The sequence below is a fragment of the Podarcis vaucheri genome (genome assembly GCF_965113315.1).
Source record: "Podarcis vaucheri genome assembly, chromosome: 7".
In the NCBI taxonomy this organism is placed as follows: Eukaryota; Metazoa; Chordata; class Lepidosauria; order Squamata; family Lacertidae; genus Podarcis; species Podarcis vaucheri.
The window spans coordinates 17,776,046-17,795,349 of NC_138765.1; the positions used below are offsets into that span (position 1 = coordinate 17,776,046).

The 19,304-nt window shown below is 43.3% G+C and overlaps 1 protein-coding gene across 1 annotated transcript; it reads right to left on the reverse strand.

Annotated features, from left to right (window-relative positions):
* Positions 1 to 904: 904 nt before the first annotated feature.
* On the reverse strand, positions 905 to 10,772 carry LOC309537316 (phospholipase A2 inhibitor NAI-like). The gene is made up of 6 exons (XM_082232162.1): positions 10,616 to 10,772; positions 8,880 to 8,972; positions 7,081 to 7,197; positions 4,197 to 4,349; positions 2,449 to 2,589; positions 905 to 1,298 (listed from the first exon to the last, which is right to left on the reverse strand). The coding sequence occupies exons 2-6, from the start codon at positions 8,926 to 8,928 to the stop codon at positions 1,159 to 1,161; spliced, it is 600 nt and encodes a 199-aa protein (XP_082088288.1). The 5' UTR covers positions 8,929 to 8,972; positions 10,616 to 10,772; the 3' UTR covers positions 905 to 1,158.
* Between the last annotated feature and the right edge of the window lie 8,532 nt (positions 10,773 to 19,304).

A 19,304-nucleotide genomic window follows, 5' to 3' on the forward strand; every position in this document is an offset into this window, starting at 1 on the left:
TCTATACATTATGTCCTCCAAAGCATTCTCAGACATGTATTTTACTGCTGTTCTTACACCAAACCTACTTGCGTTTTAGCTTGTTTACATTTAAATAATAATAATCTGCAAACATTTTCCAATCCTCCTTAAACACAGTATCATCTTGATCTCCAATTTTACTACTTAGACTTGCTAATTCAGCATATTCCATGAGTTTCAGCTGCCAGTCGTCTTCAGTGGGCACTGCCTCATCTTGCCATTTTTGTTCATATATTATCCTCGCTGCAGTTGTGACATATAAAAATAAGTTCATATGGGGGGGTTGTACATCTGTCCCAGTTATCCTTAAAAGAAAAGCCTCTGGGTTTTTCTGGGGGGGAGTCTCGTTGATTTTTTTTTTTAAAAGCTCATCATAAATCATTCCCCAGAAACCCTTGGCTACTCTACATTTCCAGCAAATTTTGATTTTGATTTATACATCTTTGCCAATTTGTTTGGTGTTAGGTACCACCTAAAAATCATTTCCATGTAGTTTTCCTTTGAAGCATAACTCACTGGGAATTCCAAATCTGATTTCCACAGTTTCCCCCATGATTCTGTTTCCATAGTATGACCCACGTCTCAAGCCCAATAAATCATAGCAGCACTTGCCATCATCATGAAGCCAGATGGCAACCTCAGAAGGGCTCATTATTAGTGTCCATCAGCTGATTGGTGCAGACAGTCCACTTTCAAGGGACCCCTATGAAGCCATAGTTTGTATTCAATGACAGTCAATGCCTTAGGTTGCACTACCCAAAGCCAACCAAGAAGGTACATCACTGTTATAAAAAGGCCATTAGGAATATCAATGCAGCTGGCCTGAAATGGATTTCCCTATATAAAACTGATTGAGGTGTACAGAGAGAGAAATTATCTTGCATTGCTCTTTAGCTAGTTTTTATTGGTCATCACAAAGCAGCAGTCAATGTCCTCTTTGGGAGGAAATTACATTAGAAAAGATTGCAAACACATAGGGAACAACTTGTGGCATCTCCCTAGGCTTTTGGTCTAATTCAGTGGGGCTCTTCTTATCTTCTTAGAAGTAATATCCTTGCTACCTAGTACAGGAAGAATATAACACAATCTCTAATAAGGATCAATAGTGTGGAGGAAGTCTGGTGGCTGATGATTCATTCAAGCTGAAATGGGAGCTGGTGTGCACTCAGCTTTCGTAATATCAGTATAAACCCCTGCAGTAGCCACTTTGCCCACTTTCGCAGCACAGGCGGGTTGGGAAGCACAGCCATTCATGATGACATTGAAGGTGAATTTACCTGGAAACAAAAAGTTCAGGGTCAGGAGAAAGAGCTAGACAGAGAGCAGGAGAGAGAAGTAACCTGGCCTCACAATGGTAGCTATTCCCTATCCATGTCAACAGAGGCCTTGTTCAAAACCCAGTAGACTAGATATACAAGGGAATTTATCCTAAACCAGCCAAGGGATGGAAGAGTAGAAAACACCAGCCCAGGATCTGAGAGTCTGTGACCCTCCAGGTGTTGCCGGACCCCAACTTTCATTAGCCCCAGCCAACATGGGCAATGGTCAGGGATGATGGGAAGTGTGGTCCAACCTTGTGGACAAAAAAAGAAGAAGTACTGTGCTTAGTTAAACTATGGAATTTGTTCCCACAAGAGGCTGTGATGGCCCACAAATTGGATGGCTTCAAAAGAGGATTAGACAAATTCGTGGAGGACAAGGCTATATGCAGTGACTAGCCGCAAAGGCTATGTTCTACCTCCACTGTTGGAGGCAGTAGACCTTTGAAAACTGCTTGCTGGGAATCAGGGAGAGTGCTGTTCTACTTATGTCCCTCTTGTCGGCTTGCCATAAGCATCTGGTTGGCTACTGTGAAAACAGCATGCTGGAGTAGATGAGCATTTGGCCTGATTCAGCAGTGCCTCATCTTATATGTTCTTAACACCAGGAGGTACACAAGATCCCCAGAAATTTGGGATGAGCAGATGAACTATTTCCACTCCATGTCTGTTTCATGGCAAGGAATAGTCACTTTTAATAAGGTCATTGCCTTTCCTTTTGACTTCACTGTTTGCATTTCCAACCCGCTCCAACTGCAGATATGTGTAGTTGCAACGAAAGATAACACATCGGGCATCTAATGAAAAGGACTGTGGTCCATGCAAGCTGATGCCATAACAAATTTGTCAGGGTTGAAGGTGTCATAAGGGCCTTTGTTGCTTTTCGTAGCTGACCTCAAATAACTGACTTAGAATCATAGAGCTGGAAGAGACCAAAAGGGTCATTCCCTGTAATGCAGGAATCTTATGCCCAACATGGGGCTTGAACCAACATCCCTGAGATTAAGAGTTTTATGCTTTACGGACAGAGGTAGCAGGTAACCATTGAAGCAGTTTGACCCAGGGGCTCCAGCTAATCTCCACTCGCAGACCTGCAGTTCAGAATTACCATATGTGACTTTCTCCTCCAATTCAAGACAGTAGTCCTCTGTTCCAATGCAATCCACGGTCTCTGTTTCACAACCACCGGGTAACAAAGAGTAGCAGCCTGGGCATTGCTTGCCATTAGGTTTGTTCATTGCTGGTGGCACTGAAACCATATAGAGAGGGAAATGGTAAATGGTCAGCTTGTTAGGCAAAGCAAAGTTGGCAGCTGACACAATTCAGCTACACCCTCTGTTCCCCACCCCAGGCAGCACACATGAGTGGATGCTTCCAATTCTCACCATCTAATTTTCTTGCTGGATTTTAAAGTTACGAACGTAGGAAGTTCCAAACACAGGAAGTTACAAACATATGGGGCTGCCCATGAAGACAATCAGAAAATGTCTATAAGTACTATTGGGAATCTGAATACGTGCAGCTACTCACACAGAGTCAATTAAGGTTTGGTCAACAGCCAAGGCAATGTGAGTAAGTCTGCCTGGTGATACAGAGGCATGGAGACAGCTCTATGATTGGTCAAGCTCTCTCACGGGAATAATGATTAATGGCATACTAACTGGAATGTGTTAGTATGAGTTTCAGTTGAGAGTCGTGTATGAGAGAGTTAGTCAAAGATCCGTGTTCTGTTCTGTTCCTGTAAATAGTCCATTGTATATAATAAACAACTATAACTACAAGTTCCTGGTTCCTGCTTCATCCATCCTATCTGCAGCCAAGTTGCCAATTGCTTTCGTGAACTCTGTGTTTACTCTGCTAGGTCTGGCTAAGGTCCTGCAACTAGTCAGAAAGTTGCGAAACACCAATAGGTTTTGCCAGTAAGTACTGGCTATGGTGACTGTAAAACAAAGAGATCAAAATGATGAACTTCCTATGGAAAACTGGAGGCTTTTGGGGGGGAGAGATCTGACGAAGTATTATAATGATATGAAGTCGCGAGCAGGATTCAAGATATGAGTGGCATAAAAATAAAACAAAAAAAGATAAAATGGTATTGGGGAGCGGGTTGGTAACAAGTATAAGGCAGCAACCAAGAATAGGAACAAAAACATCAGGAACGGAAGGATGTGAGGTTAAAAAGAAAAATCTAAGAGAATGGCATGTTGCCTGTGAAGTAGATTTGTTAAAATCTTTGAAAACTTAATAAAAATCAATTAAAAACAAAAGTACTGAATATGGCTTCCAGAATTCTGATGGTGCAGCCCTGTGCAGAAATATTGTGAATTTTAAAAGAGTTTTATTAGCTGCCTGTTTTCCCCCCAACATAACACATAAACATGGAAGACCATAGGAAGCTATGTTAAACTGAACCAGGCTATTGGTCTATCTAGCTTCATAATGTCTATATTTGCCAATCAGTGGCTTTCCAGGGTTTCAGGCAGGAGTCATTCCCAAACTTACCTGGAAATGTCAGGGATCAAACCTGGAACCTTCTGCATGCAAAGCAATTGCTCTACTTCTGAGATACATCTCCATACAACATAGGAGCATAGGTCACGCCCCCTCCCCAAAATGCGCATGGGGCCACACACACCCAGCCCCACACTACACCACTGGGCCACGTGGGCACTGATAGCTTCCCTCTGTGGACAACATCATAAGTCTTGCCATAATTATTTGTAATTATTTGGCCCACAGCAGGGTAGGGGAGATAAGAATATGGCCCACTGGTCACGTCCAGTTCCCCACATCTGTTTAAAAGGGACAGAAGAACTTTCTAGGTTGTATGATCACTGGCAACTCACGGATACTTACGTTGAGGAGATACTGCCCTGCAAGCATCTCCCGCGCAACAGGTGATGTGGGACCGAATGTATTTCCCCTGCCCAAAATTCATGTACGTTGGGGGGCTGTTGCAGACACTTGAGGATGCACAGCTCTTTGAGACTGTCTGTGTTGTCGCTTCACCTGCACAGGAAGAAAAATGGGATTTGCTTAGAAAGCTGCAGTCACCAACTAGTCTCACCCTATACCTGTGCAAGTTAGCTTTGTATAGCTGGATCGAAATTCCTCTGGGGGGGGGGGAATCGTCTGGGTTGTCCCTACGGGTGTTTCTGCAGCACAGGATCCTCCAGATTCAAAGCTTATCGGCACAGATCTTTTTCTTGTTCTTCTTTCATTATATGAATATTGATTCCTCAATTTTTACACATGTGCACACACTCAAGACTGCTGCCCCTGCTTGATCTGCTCATCAACCTCACCTACCTCTTTGTTTTTTTTTTTATAAAATTTTTATTAGTTTTACAAAAGTTTTTATAACAAACAAACATAAGAGAAAAACAAACAAACAAACAAATATAATTTCAAAATATCCTTTCATAGACTTCTTTCCTCGGACTTCCCCATACCTCCCCTTTCTGCATCCTCATGTCCAAATTTTATAGCAACTTATAAATGTTCTTTCCCATCCTAATTCTTCATAGTCCTTTCTTAGTCTAATCTTATATTACTGCAACCCTTTCTCTCTGTAAAATCTCGACATTCTAGGCTTCATCAAGTTTATAATAGTTCTTAAGATAAATCTTGAATTTCTTCCAGTCTTCTTCCGCAGTCTCCTTTCCCTGGTCACGAATTCTGCTCGTCATTTCCGCCAATGTCATATAGTCAATCACTTTCATCTGCCATTCTTCCAAGGTGGGTAAATCTTGTGTCTTCCAATACTTTGCGATCAGTATTCTTGCTGCTGTTGTTGCATACATAAAAAAAGTTCTATCCTTTTTTGGCACCAATTGGCCGACAATGCCCAAGAGAAAGGCCTCTGGTTTCTTAAGGAAGGTATATTTAAATACCTTTTTCATTTCATTATATATCATCTCCCAGAAAGCCTTAATCTTCGGGCATGTCCACCAAAGATGATAAAAAGTACCTTCAGTTTCCTTACATTTCCAACATTTGTTATCAGGCAAATGGTAAATTTTTGCTAGCTTAACTGGGGTCATGTACCACCTATAGACCATTTTCATAACATTTTCCTTTAAAGCACTACATGCCGTAAATTTAATACCAGTGTTCCACAACCTTTCCCAGTCAGCAGACATAATATTATGACCAATATCCTGTGCCCACTTAATCATAACTGATTTAACTGTTTCATCTTGTGTATTCCATTTCAACAGCAAGTTATACATTCTTGACAAGTTCTTAGTATTGGGTTCTAACAGTTCTGTCTCAAGTTTTGATTTTTCCACCTGGAAGCCAATTTTCCTGTCTTGTTTGAAAACCTCCATTATTTGATAGTAGTGGAGCCAATCTTGTACTTTTGGTTTTAGTTTTTCATGGCTCTTTAATTTCAGTTTCTCTCCATCCTGTTCTAAGATCTCACAATACTTTGGCCATCCGTCCTCCATATTAACTTTCTTGTGGGCCTTAGCCTCTAAGGGTGACAACCATCTAGGGGTTTTGTTTTCCAACAGATCTTTATATCTCATCCAAACATTGAACAACGCTTTCCTTACAATATGATTTTTAAAGGCACTATGCACTTTGATTTTGTCATACCATAGATATGCATGCCAGCCAAATGCATTATTGAAACCTTCTAAGTCCAAGATATCTGTATTCTCGAGGAGCATCCACTCTTTCAGCCAGCAGAATGCTGCTGCTTCATAGTACAATTTTAAGTCCGGCAGGGCAAATCCCCCTCTTTCTTTTGCATCAACCTCACCTACCTCTTTGATAGCCACCTGTCAGGGACTGGGCAGAGGAGGAGGAATGATGGAGACCACATCCCCATCCTGATCCTTCCAGGGAGGAGAAAAAGACAGTCTAGATTTACAACAGTGGTTTGCAGAGGTCACAGCTCAGGAGCAGATGTAGGGAAAAGTTGAGAAATAATGGGGAAGGAGGACAGGCAGAGCCAAAGCAGCAGCTGGCTGACATATTGTCACTAGAAAGCATTCCAGACCCATCTCCCAGAACCCAGCGAGCCTTAAAAGTAGGAGAGTAAAGAGCTCAAAGACAGAGGGCGCTTAGCAGCACCCATAGAGGGGACGAATAAGGAAGTGGGAGAGACACGGGGTGGAGATTCACTTGGGACAATGCCATTATACAAGATGCTGGATTCTACAGCCTCTCTCTGTAAAGTTTGAAATAAAAAAGGACTGAAAGAAACTTTTCCTTGTATTTATACTTTCCTGGGCAACCAGCCAGGGGCTGCTGACAGCAACCTGACAACACCCTTCCGCCACACTTGACTAAACCCCTGTTCCATTTTCACCCCACCCATGCCTATCTGCCCCACAACTCACACCAAGTCCCTCCCCTCCCAGCTTGCCTTGTCCCTCTTCCTCGCCTCCCAGCAAACTGCAGCGTGACAACAGCCTTATATTTTTATGTATATAGGGATACACAAACACAAGCATCCCTTCTCTTTCTCTTGCCAACTGTTAGCTGTTAGGAGTCATGCTAGTTGAGTGCTCTGTCCCTGGCTCTGTCATGTCAAAGGCATGAGGCTGATTGCTGTCGAACTCTTGTTCTGAATGAGCAAATTAAGTCCTCGCTTTGCTGTAAGTGTCTTGCTTCTCGTTTGAGCTGTAGTCTTAGTAGAGGCTGTAGAGATCTGGGAGCACAACGACTTCCCCTGCCCACCCTGGCTGCAAGGAGGCATTTCTGGACTTGTCTGTCTCAGACGACCAACCTAATGAGGTTTCCGTGTAGGCAATGGCACAGGTGTCTTGGCCAGCGTCACAGTTCTCCCTCCTGCCGACACAGCTGCTGCCGAGGCCACTGCAGACTTCACATTCCAGAGAAGTGCCTGGTGGAGGAAAAGCGACACAGTGTCATATCCATTTGCACAGGTCTGCCATGCCACTGCATTACTTCCTTCAGCAACATGAACCTTCATGCAATCACAAGGCAAGGTGTGACCGCAGGTGTGGGACAGACTATCACCAGCACATAACTCCGGCGCTGAAAAGTAAGCAGGGGCTGTCCTTATGCTATTGGGTCAGCTTCAAGGTTATTGTGTTCCATTACAAGCACCGTAACAATTTGGGTCTAGGGCAGTGAAGGCCCTCCAGCTGTTTTGGGACTACAATTCCCATCATCCCTGACCACTGGTCCTGTTAGCTAGAGATGGTGGGAGTTGTAGTCTCAAAACAGCTGGAGGGCCAAGTTTGGTCATCACTGGTCTAGGGACTCAGCTACATTAGTCAAAAAACAATGCTTTGAATGCATTATAAACATGCAACACCAGATGGCACCAGAGAGCAAACAAATTTTCTGTTCCATTTTTACATAGGGCTTTTGTTTTGTTTTGTTATAATGATTTAATTTCTGACTTATTTACAGTGTTTTTTTCCTTTCTGTAGATCCACCCCAGGAGACCTCAAGGACTGCCTAATTCCCCTTATTCCTGCCTGATCGCTTAAATCTTCAGTTGAGGCACTGTTAGTGGTTCCCTATGGTTCATATGCATGGCTCAGATCCACCAGGAACTGAGGACCGGATGTCAAGGACCTAATTTTATGGAAATCCCTTCAGCTGAGGTCAGAGAGGCTCTCTCCCTGCTGAACTTCTGGTGCCTATTGAAAACTTGTTGTTGTTGTTGTTGTTGTTGTTGTTGTTGTTGTTACAGCAAGTGTTTTAGTTGAAGTTTGATCTTATAGTTTTAACTGATTTTTATTTTTATTGTTTGTATTGCATCTTTTTAAACAGCTTAGAGAGTATACAAACTGTTTCAATAAATAAATAAATAAATAAATAACAATGTACCAAAAATGATAAACAGTTAAAGTTCTGGGGCTTCCAACCCAGAATCTTAGGTAAGGCAGTTTGGTGGGGTTGCTGAGAATTCTTTCTCTTAGAAATCTAACTCCCTTTCCAGAACTGCAGTTCCCATAGTTCTCTAGCAAAAGGGATGGACTACATATTCAGAATGGAATATGATGTAAGCATAGGGATACAGGAGTCAACCAATTCAGTTCACATTTCAAAACAGACCTCCCTAATTGACACTTTCTGAAACAACTTGTGAACTAAAACATCACCATCTGCTGAAATCTGCACTTGTCTGAATTTTGTAATGCTGCTCTCTGGCCAAGTACTGCATGTAAAGATGCATATACCAGGATTAAGTGTGTATTAAAAATGCACAGGTTACTGAAAAGAACATAGAAAAATGCGTTACAGTAGGGTGATTGCTTTGGAAAAAATGCACATCAAAGCACATTTCATACCAAAATGCTAATGTATATCCCTGAAGATTTATTAAAAATAATTACAATTGCTGGTTGATGTGGAAATGTGTAGGATTCAATTTAAGATGGGAAAAGTGAGAAACTGAGAGGAACCTAAATTGATATATTTGCCTATCTGACCCAGTTTAAGTCTATTTTGGAAAGCTCTTAAACTATCTGCCAGGGAATGGAAAATAATTTTCTCCTGCCAATGAAGCTACAGTATTTCCCACAGGAGTGCTTACCAGGCTCTACTGACCTGTCTGTATTACAACTGAGAAGAGCAAAAATCCCAGGAGTTCCTGCATGTTGATGGGGAAGGATCACAGAAGAGACAACGAGACTGGTGTATCTGTAATGATATCAACATTCAATGAGCTGTTTATCTAAATATCATGTTTAGAGTCTGTGATCCTCCCCCTTCTTTTTTTATCCTATTGTACCAACCCACTGCAAGAAGATCAAACCTATCCATTCCTAAGGGAATCAGCCCTGAGTGCTCACTGGAAGGACAAATCCTGAAGCTGAGGCTCCAATACTTTCATAGAATCATAGAGTTGGAAGAGACCACAAGGGCCATCGAGTCCAACCCCCTGCCAAGCAGGAAACACCATCAGAGCACTCCTGACATATGGTTGTCAAGCCTCTGCTTAAAGACCTCCAAAGTAGGAGACCCCACCACACTCCTTGGCAGCAAATTCCACTGTCGAACAGCTCTTACTGTCAGGAAGTTCTTCCTAATGTTTAGGTGGAATCTTCTTTCTTGTAGTTTGGATCCATTGCTCCGTGTCCGCTTCTCCGGAGCAGCAGAAAACAACCTTTCTCCCTCCTCTATGTGACATCCTTTTATATATTTGAACATGGCTATCATATCACCCCTTAACCTCCTCTTCTCCAGGCTAAACATGCCCAGCTCCCTTAGCCGTTCCTCATAAGGCATCGTTTCCAGGCCTTTGACCATTTTGGTTGCCCTCCTCTGGACACGTTCCAGTTTGTCAGTGTCCTTCTTGAATTGTGGTGCCCACCTCATGAGAAGAGAAGACTCCCTGGAAAAGACCCTGATGTTGGGAAAGATGGAGGGCACAAGGAGAAGGAGACGGCAGAGGACGAGATGGTTGGACAGTGTTCTCGAAGCTACCAACATGCATTTGACTAAACTGCAGGAGGCAATGGAGACAGGAGTGCCTGGAGTGCTCTGGTCCATGGGGTTATGAATAGTCAGACATTACTAAATGACTAAACAACAACAACCCACCCCAAAATGGTAAAGGCTACAGCTATCATTCTGAAATTTTCCAGGTTCCATCCCCTCCAAAGGGGTGGTCATGCCTGCTAATTGCAACCAGTTCTGACAGAAGATTTTAAAATTTATAGATCAAGGTAGCTCCTGTGTCTGCAAACAAGAGTCACTTTGGCCAAAAGGGGGAGGCATTCTAGCTATCTCTAGATTCCCCATTATAACGAACGGGACAACATAAATTCGTTTATACAGAATGACTCAGAACCCAGAGCATATATCAAAGCATAAAAAGCACAGAGTGATTCAAACACCAATCCGATTATTTTAAAAAAAGACACAGAGTACAGTGGTACCTTGGTTTAGGAACAGCTTAGTTTATGAACAACTTGGACTAAGAACGCTGCAAACCTGGAAGTAGGTGTTTTGGTTTGTGAACTTTGCCTTGGAATAAGAACATGTTTCGCTTCCTGTTGAATCTGTTCCATTTCTAAATTGAGTCCCCCGCTGCTGTGGGAAAACACGCCTTGGTTTAAGAATGCTTTGGTTTAAGAACAGACTTCCGAAACGGACTAAGTTCACAAACCAAGGTACCACTGTAAATTTCTGTGCCAACTCCTAATATATATCAGCACCTGTTGTACATTGCAAGACAGATACTGGGGTTACTAAATACATTGGAGAGTTTACAGTATATGCATAGAGTTGAAGAAGGACTCTAGCTAGAGACAAGGCAGGATAAAGACCAAGGAACTCACCCAAATATCTTGAGCTGCTTTTCCGTTCTGGGGAATAGCTGCTCCGGATTGTAGAATTTGCTTTCTGTTTTTCTCCTGCCTTATCCGTCACTAATATAGGAGTCTTATGTACCATGCTGCTGGAGGGCTTGTTTGTTCTTTATAACACCCACAGAAATAACACAGGATTGTGGTTTCTCCTCTTTCTCCCACAATCCTTTCTGCATTCTGCAAACAAAAGGAAGCCAGCCAACAGCTTGGCACAATAAGGGCAAACACTGAAGGCAGAGAGGTCACTCTTGTGACTTCTTATCAGCTTTAGAAAGTCAGAGGACAAGCAAGAAGGAGGAAGTACATCCTAGAGGTTAAGGGTAGAGCTTCTGACTTTGAGGATCTCCTGTTCTGAATAGGGGTGGGAGTGGAGATGATCCATCCATTGTTGCCCCTGCAAGGTCCTCCACATTCTAAATTGCTGTTTGCTATCACTGTTCTTAAATTTATTCATTTGGTTTTTCAGATTATAATTTTACAGTCACATATCCAACACATATAAACTAGATTCCAAGGAATCTCTTGACCTTGCCTCCTCTTTGTGGGTCCTACTGTTAATCATTTCCTCCTGCATCTTTTATGATAATTCAAATCTTTTATCTCTCCATTGTATCCAAAATTCACCATTAAACTACCACTGATATTCCAATCCTACTAACGATTTTAACCATTTACAATGGTCTTTATGATAAGTTATAAATTTTCCCCATTCCTTATTAAAAATTTTGGTCTTCCTGATTTCTGATTCTTCCGGTCATTTTTAGCCATTTCAGCATAATCCATCAACTTGATCTGCCATTCTTCTCTGGTGGGTACTTTATCTTCTTTCCATCTCTAAGTTGTTGTTTTTTAAGCACTATTATCAACCCACAACCAACTGTGAATGCAAGCAACCAGAATGTGCTTTAACAAATGACACTGGGCACCAGCCAGTAGATTGACCAGACAGCCGTAGGGAGCTGAATCACACCAAGGGCCCCTCTAGCTCAGTACTGGCCCTGCTGTTGGTCTCCACAAGCATCATACAAATAATAGCTAAAAGTTTAAAATGTGCTCCCCACCCCTGCCTGTTTGGGCTAAAAGTGAGTCCTGGGTTTGCAAAGGTTGAATGCTGGTGGCAAGATTTCAGATGGAAGTCTTTCTCCGACCTAGGACTCCGCTACATTCGTTAAAAGTGTTTTAAATGTATTATAACACTGTGACACTAGATGGTGCTGTAGAACTGAAATCAGGATTTTGAACTATAATACGGGTTTTTTAAGATCATTTTCAGATCATTTTTTATAGCTGTGCATATGCAGCCAAACTTGCAGATCCCAAGGACAGGCTATCCCATATACCACTAGACAACTGCCTAAAGTGGTGAATGGTGGCAGATTATGAATGCTGGGGAGTGGGGTGGAAGCAACAGCCCCCCCCCCAACAGAGACACGCCATTCGCTCTGAGCCCCCTAAACTATCTCCCTCTGTGTTGTCTTAGCTAACCTCTTGCCCCAAGATGTACTGGAGGAAAATATTCTGTTGGCAGTGCTGAAGGGAGATTCAGCTGCCAATCTGACTGAATTCGGTACATGGAAAGAGGTGTATATCTTTGTGACCTTGTCCTCTGTGAAATATTTTGAGCTGTTCCTGACCGTGGATTGAATCTGGGACCTTTTCAGTGTCAAGTGCATGCTCTAGCACATTGAGCTTGCAGCAATTCTCTATCTTCTTTTAAAAAATAAAAGGCATCATTTATAGAAATATGAACACAATGGCAAGTTGCTCTAAATGGCCTATGAAAAAGATTCCCCTAAAAAGCATTTGGGTATATAAATAATGCAAGATTTAGAAAAGCTTGCAAAATGCCATCATGATAATTTAATGACAGGAGTCCAGGCATTACAGTAAAGATCAGCTCAAAGAAAAACCTAACGCTTGCTAAAGATGGCAGCAGTCAGGATGATGATGCTTCCCCCCAATACTTTTTCTTAAATATCCGATTCAAAGTAGACCTGGTTACTGCATGGCAAAAACTATTGATAGACTTTGGGAGAATAAAAAGTCTACAATGGAGCAGTGATAACACATTAATTATTGTGGTGTCCCCCAAATCATTTGACTGTACTGGAACAGAATAATGTGTCTACAAAGTTTTTAATATTATGGTATTGTTCAAGATCTGACAAGGGTATGTTCAAAACCAATCTGCATATTAATACACTGTTTATGCTATGGAGGGAAAGTATGTGTGGTTTTAAATGATATTTCTAATTTCTAATTCCTTGGGGATTCTGGTAATGGACCAGAGGTGCAGCAGGCAGTAACATGACTCAGGGCCTTCTTGGTGGTGGTGCCAACCTGGATTCTGATTCTCGGTGATCTCCATCAAGCCCCATCACTGTGTGCTTTTGAATATTTGTTTTAAACCTGATTATTCCAGAACATTTCATCTGAATATTTTCCTTTCGTAAATGCTGATGCTGTCCTTTTCCCAAGACTTCAACTATGATTCATGGATTGTTGCTGATTAAAAATTTGAAAATACAGCATTTTTTTATTCCATTCACCTCTATAATTCACAGAAGATAGTTTGGCTGCTTTTGTTATGCCCTTCCAACCAGATTGCACCACCACGGAAGTATGGTGCAACTCAATAACAGAAAAAAGGTTCATGTGTTACTTGCAACAAATGTACAATCTGTGAACCTGTGTACATAAACAGTTGAGCTGTACACTCACACAGTTATTCACATGAAATGCTTAATGAGTGTGCAGTGTATGTACCCGTGGATGCAGCAACTGAGCTGCACAAATCAACAAGTGTATACTCTTTCAAACGACATCTATCCATATGTAGAGGCAGCTTGTACCTGTGCTCAATGTGAATATGTAAACAACACTTTTTATAAACAAGAATCTGTGGTAAAGCAGTAATAAGCCATGGTTAACTGTGGACAGTGTAAATTGCAGGAGGCCATGGCCTGTGAGGGGATGACGTACTGGACAGGAAAACTGCAGGGGTCTGCTTTGCCAGCATGTTCCCGTGATGAAAAACTTATTGATATGCCTATATACTGATAGATAACCTAAGAGGCTTATTCAGTAAAGGTAAATGTGAAGAGAATAATAAACAAAAGGATGCTGTAAAAGAGCTAGGATGTCTGTGAAGAAGTGTGAAGGAATTTGCTGACACTGACAGTTGAATCTACGGCCTTGTTCTTCCTCCAGCCCATGCCTGGGGTGTTACTTTTGCTCTTCTGGATAAAGTTATTGCTTTGTCACCTACAGGGGTGCCAACTATAGAGAGCCCTGGGGGCCCAGGCACCCACAAAAAAATTGTTGTAGGTGCTCAGCACCCACACTGCAGGGCCTCTCACACAACTTCTGGTGCCCCACGAAGCACCGGAAGTCACTCCTGAGGCCTTGCAAGACCTTGGAACCTGTGACGTCATGATGTCACGTCATGTGCGCTGGGCACCCATAACCTGAGACCCAAGTTGGCGCCCCTGGTTACCCAACTGTAGCCTCTTGTTTGTTACAGGGTTTAATTTCTATGCCTGTGCAAAGCTAAGGTGTGGAAATGCATCTCCATAAGCCTGTGTGATTTATAAGCCTGTGGACTGTACTTTTGATGGGTTCTCCAGCAACTGCTGCTGTTCTGACCAAGTAACAAATGCCCCCCACAACAACAGGTGTGCTTTATTGCATTGGGCTGGGTAGCACAGAATGGCCCAGGGCTGTCAAGAGATGGCGTATGGGGCAGGAAAGCCACAGAGATCTGCTTTGCCAGCATGTTCCCCTCAGATAATGCGCTTGGGAAGCAGACAACAGCAGGATGGAAGCCTCCTGCTCTTGGCTGACAGTGGAAGGTGATTCAGCATCTCATATGTTTAATAAGGGCTTACAAAACCCAGTTCAAAATTAGCTCTGCCCCATGGACTAGGTCGGGTGTTCCCCAAGTCAACTCAGGTTGGGTCAAGGGGGGGGGTGCGCATCCTTAACACCTACACATACATACATCCCAGGCACCCACCTCCTTCCTGTCCTATACATGGACTGCTTGGCTTCCTGTATGGGTTGCCTTTGAAGTGTTTTGGCATGGAGTGGGAGAAGGAAATAATTAACAGAGAAAGAAGTATAATGGCTGGCTATTGAAAATCATGGGAAATATTTGCCCTTTGCACTGGAACAAATGGATCCTTGTTCTACGCAGCAAATGTAATCTGACCACTCTGGTTGGTGCAACCTCGTATGCATACAATTGCCTAATTGGGACTCAACATCTTGATTTTGATACCTTTTCTATGGGCTTCTTTATATCCTTAATCCACAGCATTGATTGCTTTGGAAGGTGGCCATCTGAATTCATGATACAAACAAAGGGCCTTCTGGGGCCATCAGGATGGAGCCCACCCCACAAAACTGAACTGAACCCACAGGCGTCAGTGATGGCCACCAACTTTTGAATACGTTTAGACAAATTAGTGGAGGAAATGGCTATCGGAGGTTACTAGCCATTATAGCTATGCTCTGCCTCCATGGTCAGAACCAGCAATGCTTCTGAAATACCAGTTGTTAGTGAAAACCAGGTGATCCTGGAGAGCCAATCCTGTAGGGCTGCCTGCTATAAAAGCTTGCAAAATCAACCTGAGCAGTTCCTTGCTAAGTGATTCCTTGCTGAAGCTATGCTCTCCGAAGCTCCACCCTGGGTTAAGGTTCTTTCCAACCTGCTATCTCCCAGGTTGAGGGAGTGGTTGATCTTGAGAAGAAGAAGAAGAAGAAGAAGAAGAAGAAGAAGAAGAAGAAGAAGAAGAAGAAGAAGAAGAAGAAGAACCAAGAAGAGGAAGTAGACAATTCAGTATAAACAAGTACAAAAGTCCTCTCTCATCTGAGGAACTTGGGAAACACACCACAAACCTGTTGCAGCAAATATACTTTTGGTGAGAAGAAATAGATTGGGAAATTGTAACTGGGTGAGGTTGGGTACATTGGCAGGAAATGTCTTTCCACATCCTCTTTCATCAAGGATGTTAGCCTTTGCCATGAAGCTCTGAAACCCACACCTGAGTCACAAGGTGGGTCAATAAGCAAGATTTGACCTGACTGGGTTGGTATAATCAGCTGGTAGCTGGATGTGTGGCTGCTGTGAAAAGGGCAAATTCCCTTCTGGGAATCATCAGGAAAGGAACCAAAAACAAAACTCCTAACATCAAAGGTGTTGGCATCCCTCTGCCTCAAGGGACAAAGGAGTGTGCCTCTGGCAGTGAAGTCAAACTGCTGTGTTAGCAGCACTGAAGTGACCTCCCCAGGGTGCAAGCCTGGGCAGTGTAAATGGAGGTCCCAAGATGTCTAGGTGACCAGACCTCCCTCTTGGCCATGCTGAGGTGGTCTAAAAGAAAGCAGAGCAATAGCTTGACTGCAGAACTTGCTGGAAGGAGGGGCACAAGTTGCCATCCAACTGTCTAGGGACTCCACTCTGGATTTGTGTAAGGTTAACTCCTTAGCCTTTTCTTCTCCTGTAGATATCCCACAAGGCAGTGGAGGTTTAGGATCAGAGTTTTTCTTCTCCTAGATAGGCTACCTTCCCAGGTTGACAAGCCCTGTTTGCCCCTCTCTTCCCTCTTCCAGCATGTGCAGAAACCGCCTTCTTGATCATTGGACCCACTATTGGTCTCATCCACTCAGTCCACCAGAGCCTGTCTTCACTTGCGGGGCGAGTCCCTAACTCACCAAGGGTTTGAGACCTGTTGACTGTTAGAAATTTCACTCCTCCGATGCTGCAGATGAGATTGTTGTAAATCACATCTGCAGCATCAGAGGACACTCAGAGTTTCGGGGGCTTGCAGGCACCCCCAGGGCGTTTTCCCAACATTGGCTACCCTCACCTGTTTTAGCCAGGGGTCAGCAAGGTTTATCTTGCCTGGGCTGGATCGGTCCCGTAGATCCCTTCATGTGCCATATCACGTGTGAGTGTGCGCGTCTGCAATTTCCGGTGTCTGCGTCTGCACAGACGCAATTTCCGGCGCCACTGAAGTGAGTCCCCGTGCCATGCTGCACCGGTATAGAGCAGTGTACAAGCAGGCAGCTTGGTTCGGGGGGGGCGGCTCGGGGGCTGGTCAAACAACCTCCACAGGCCGCTTCCAGCGCATGGGCCTTAGGTTGCTGACCCCTGGTTTTAGCTGTCCAGTTAAAGCCATTTCCCGGTGGTGTAGCCACTGTTGCATGCTGACAGCTTCTAGAGCCACAGGTGAGAGCTGAATGCAGGGTGGGAGACCAAAGATAGACAAACTACCCCAGAAGGAGCACAATGTGTCCCCTCACCAGAGGTACTACCTCTCCGCTAGTGGTACCTCTATGCAAATCTATGGTGCAGCCGTACTGGGAATACTATGTTTAGTTCTGGTCACTGTACCCCCAAACTGAAGTTGTAGAACTGCAAAAGGTATAGAAAAGGCCAACAAAAATTATCAAGGGGCTGGAGCAACTCCCCTATGAATAGCGGCTTCTGGGGTTCATGAGTGGGAGAATGGCATTATGCTCGTGTATAATGCACCTGTTTGGCCATTGTGGGAGAAGGAGGCTGGACTTAAAACCCTTTGGCCTGATCCAGCTGGTCTTTTCTTTTGTTCTCATTCAAGTACATGGAAATTGCTTGAAATGAGCTATTTAAATCAGATGTTGAACCTGCCAGCTCTTTCCTGTAACTTCAGATGACTCACATAAGGAAACAGCCAAGTTTAATTGCTATGCCAGTTCCAGCAGACCCAGAACCATTACTGTCTCTCCTTGCATTTCATATTGCATCTCCTTATATGGTCATTTTTTATCTGAGCTTTCCTCCAGGGTACCACAGATTCCTGGAAATATCTTCAACTTGCAAAAATGCATGCAAACATTTGTTTCACCTTGGGTGCCTAACCAAATAGATTGGTGGAGAAAGCTCCTTCCTTGCTTGTCTCCCCTAAAATTAATAGAACTAGGCACAAGGGTGACTATAACTAGGGATTGGGGTTAAGTTCACTTCAATTAAAATTTTAATGGTTGTGACTGTCCTCATTTGGGACTGGTGGGGCTGGAGGCAGGGTGCCTAACAGCAGGTGGACCCAGAGCCAATGGCAGGTGGAACTGACTAATAAGTTATTCACACCATCAACTGAAAGCATCCTGGAACCACTTTGCACAATCATAGCTTCCCCAAAACAATTCTGCGAGCTGTTATTTGCTAAGGTTGCTGAGAGTTATTAGGGGGCCCCTCTTCCCCTTACAGAGCTGCCATTCTCGGAGTAATTTAACAATCAATCCCTTTTCCCAGGGAATGCTGGGAATTGCAGCTTTGAGAGAGGAATGGGGGAGGGGGGCTCCTAACAACTCTAAACACCCGTCCCAAACAACAGCTCCCAGAATTCTTCAGGGGAAGCCATGACTGTGTAAATTGGTATCCTACTGCTTTTAATTTATGGTGTGAATGTAGCCTTAGGCAGCAGGTGACAGAAGTGGCATCAGAAACAATTGGGGGGAAGTGTTTCCCATTGTCAGTGCTGAAGTCTAACTGGATTTTCTGAATGTAGAAAGGAGGCAGTGACATTTTGGTTTTCACAGCAAAATAGCCCAACATCTGGAGGCTCACAGATATACCATATTTTTTGCTCTATAAGACGCACCAGACCACAAGACGCACCTAGTTTTTGGAGGAGGAAAACAAGAAGAAAAAAATTCTGAATCTCAGAAGCCAGAACAGCAAGAGGGATTGCTGCGCAGTGAAAGCAGCAATCCCTCTTGCTGTTCTGGCTTCTGGGATAGCTGTGCAGCCTGCATTCGCTCCATAAGACGCACACACATTTCCCCTTACTTTTTAGGAGGGAAAAAGTGAGTCTTATAGAGCAAAAAATACAGTAATGGGTCAGTTAACATAGAGCACAAATTGTCTCTTCCCTGGGAGCTGTCCGTGGTCCTGGATGATGAAACTTGCACTCGCTGAATGCTGCAAACTATTGCTAAACCTTCTTCCTCCAGACTCCACCATGGGCTTATCATCACTTTACTTCCAAAGGCTAAGGAAGGGGAATCGACTGCCCTGGGAGCTTTGGGACTATCTCACCAGAAGCATTTAAGTAGAGGCCAGATGACGCTTTGCTAAGGTCCTGTAATTGTATCCTTCATTATAGAGCCATTGTGTAGTAGATTGGGCTAAATGGTCTGAATTGTACTGTTCAACTCTCATGATTTTTTGTTAAGGCAAGCAGAAGTTTCATGTGTTTTATCTCATTTTAGCTTCTGTTGATTTCAATCATCTTTTGAACAATTCCTAAATACCGGGTTTTATTAATAATTTTAAATTTTTATTTTATATTTTTGTGAAGTTTTTCTTACTATCCAACAGTATATAAATTCTGTTAGGTTAAATCAATTAAATAAGAAAATCCAATCGTTGCCAAATGCATCAGGAGCAGGGGAAAGGTTAAAAAATTTAAAATAAATCAAATAGTGCCTGTTTAAATCAGAATGTAGCCATGGCATGCAATTTCACACCAGGGTTGTGATACAAAGAAATATAAAGCCCCATTCCTAACCTCCCATTTTGCCGTGTGCTCCTGTTACAGAACAGAGAGGAATCTCCTTCAAAATAACAGGACTGCTGCTGTTAGCTGAGATCAGGTTGCAGCAGCAACAACTGACA

Excerpts from the sequence above, each read along its gene's own strand:
- LOC309537316 (XM_082232162.1), bottom strand. The coding sequence starts at position 8,928 with ATGCAGGAACTCCTGGGATTTTTGCTCTTCTCAGTTGTAATACAGACA. Across the intron at positions 4,350-7,080 it reads CTACACGGAAACCTCATTAG|GTGAAGCGACAACACAGACA; the intron begins GTTGGTCGTCTG and ends CTTCCTGTGCAG. Across the intron at positions 1,299-2,448 it reads GGAGGAGAAAGTCACATATG|GTAAATTCACCTTCAATGTC; the intron begins GTAATTCTGAAC and ends TTTTGTTTCCAG.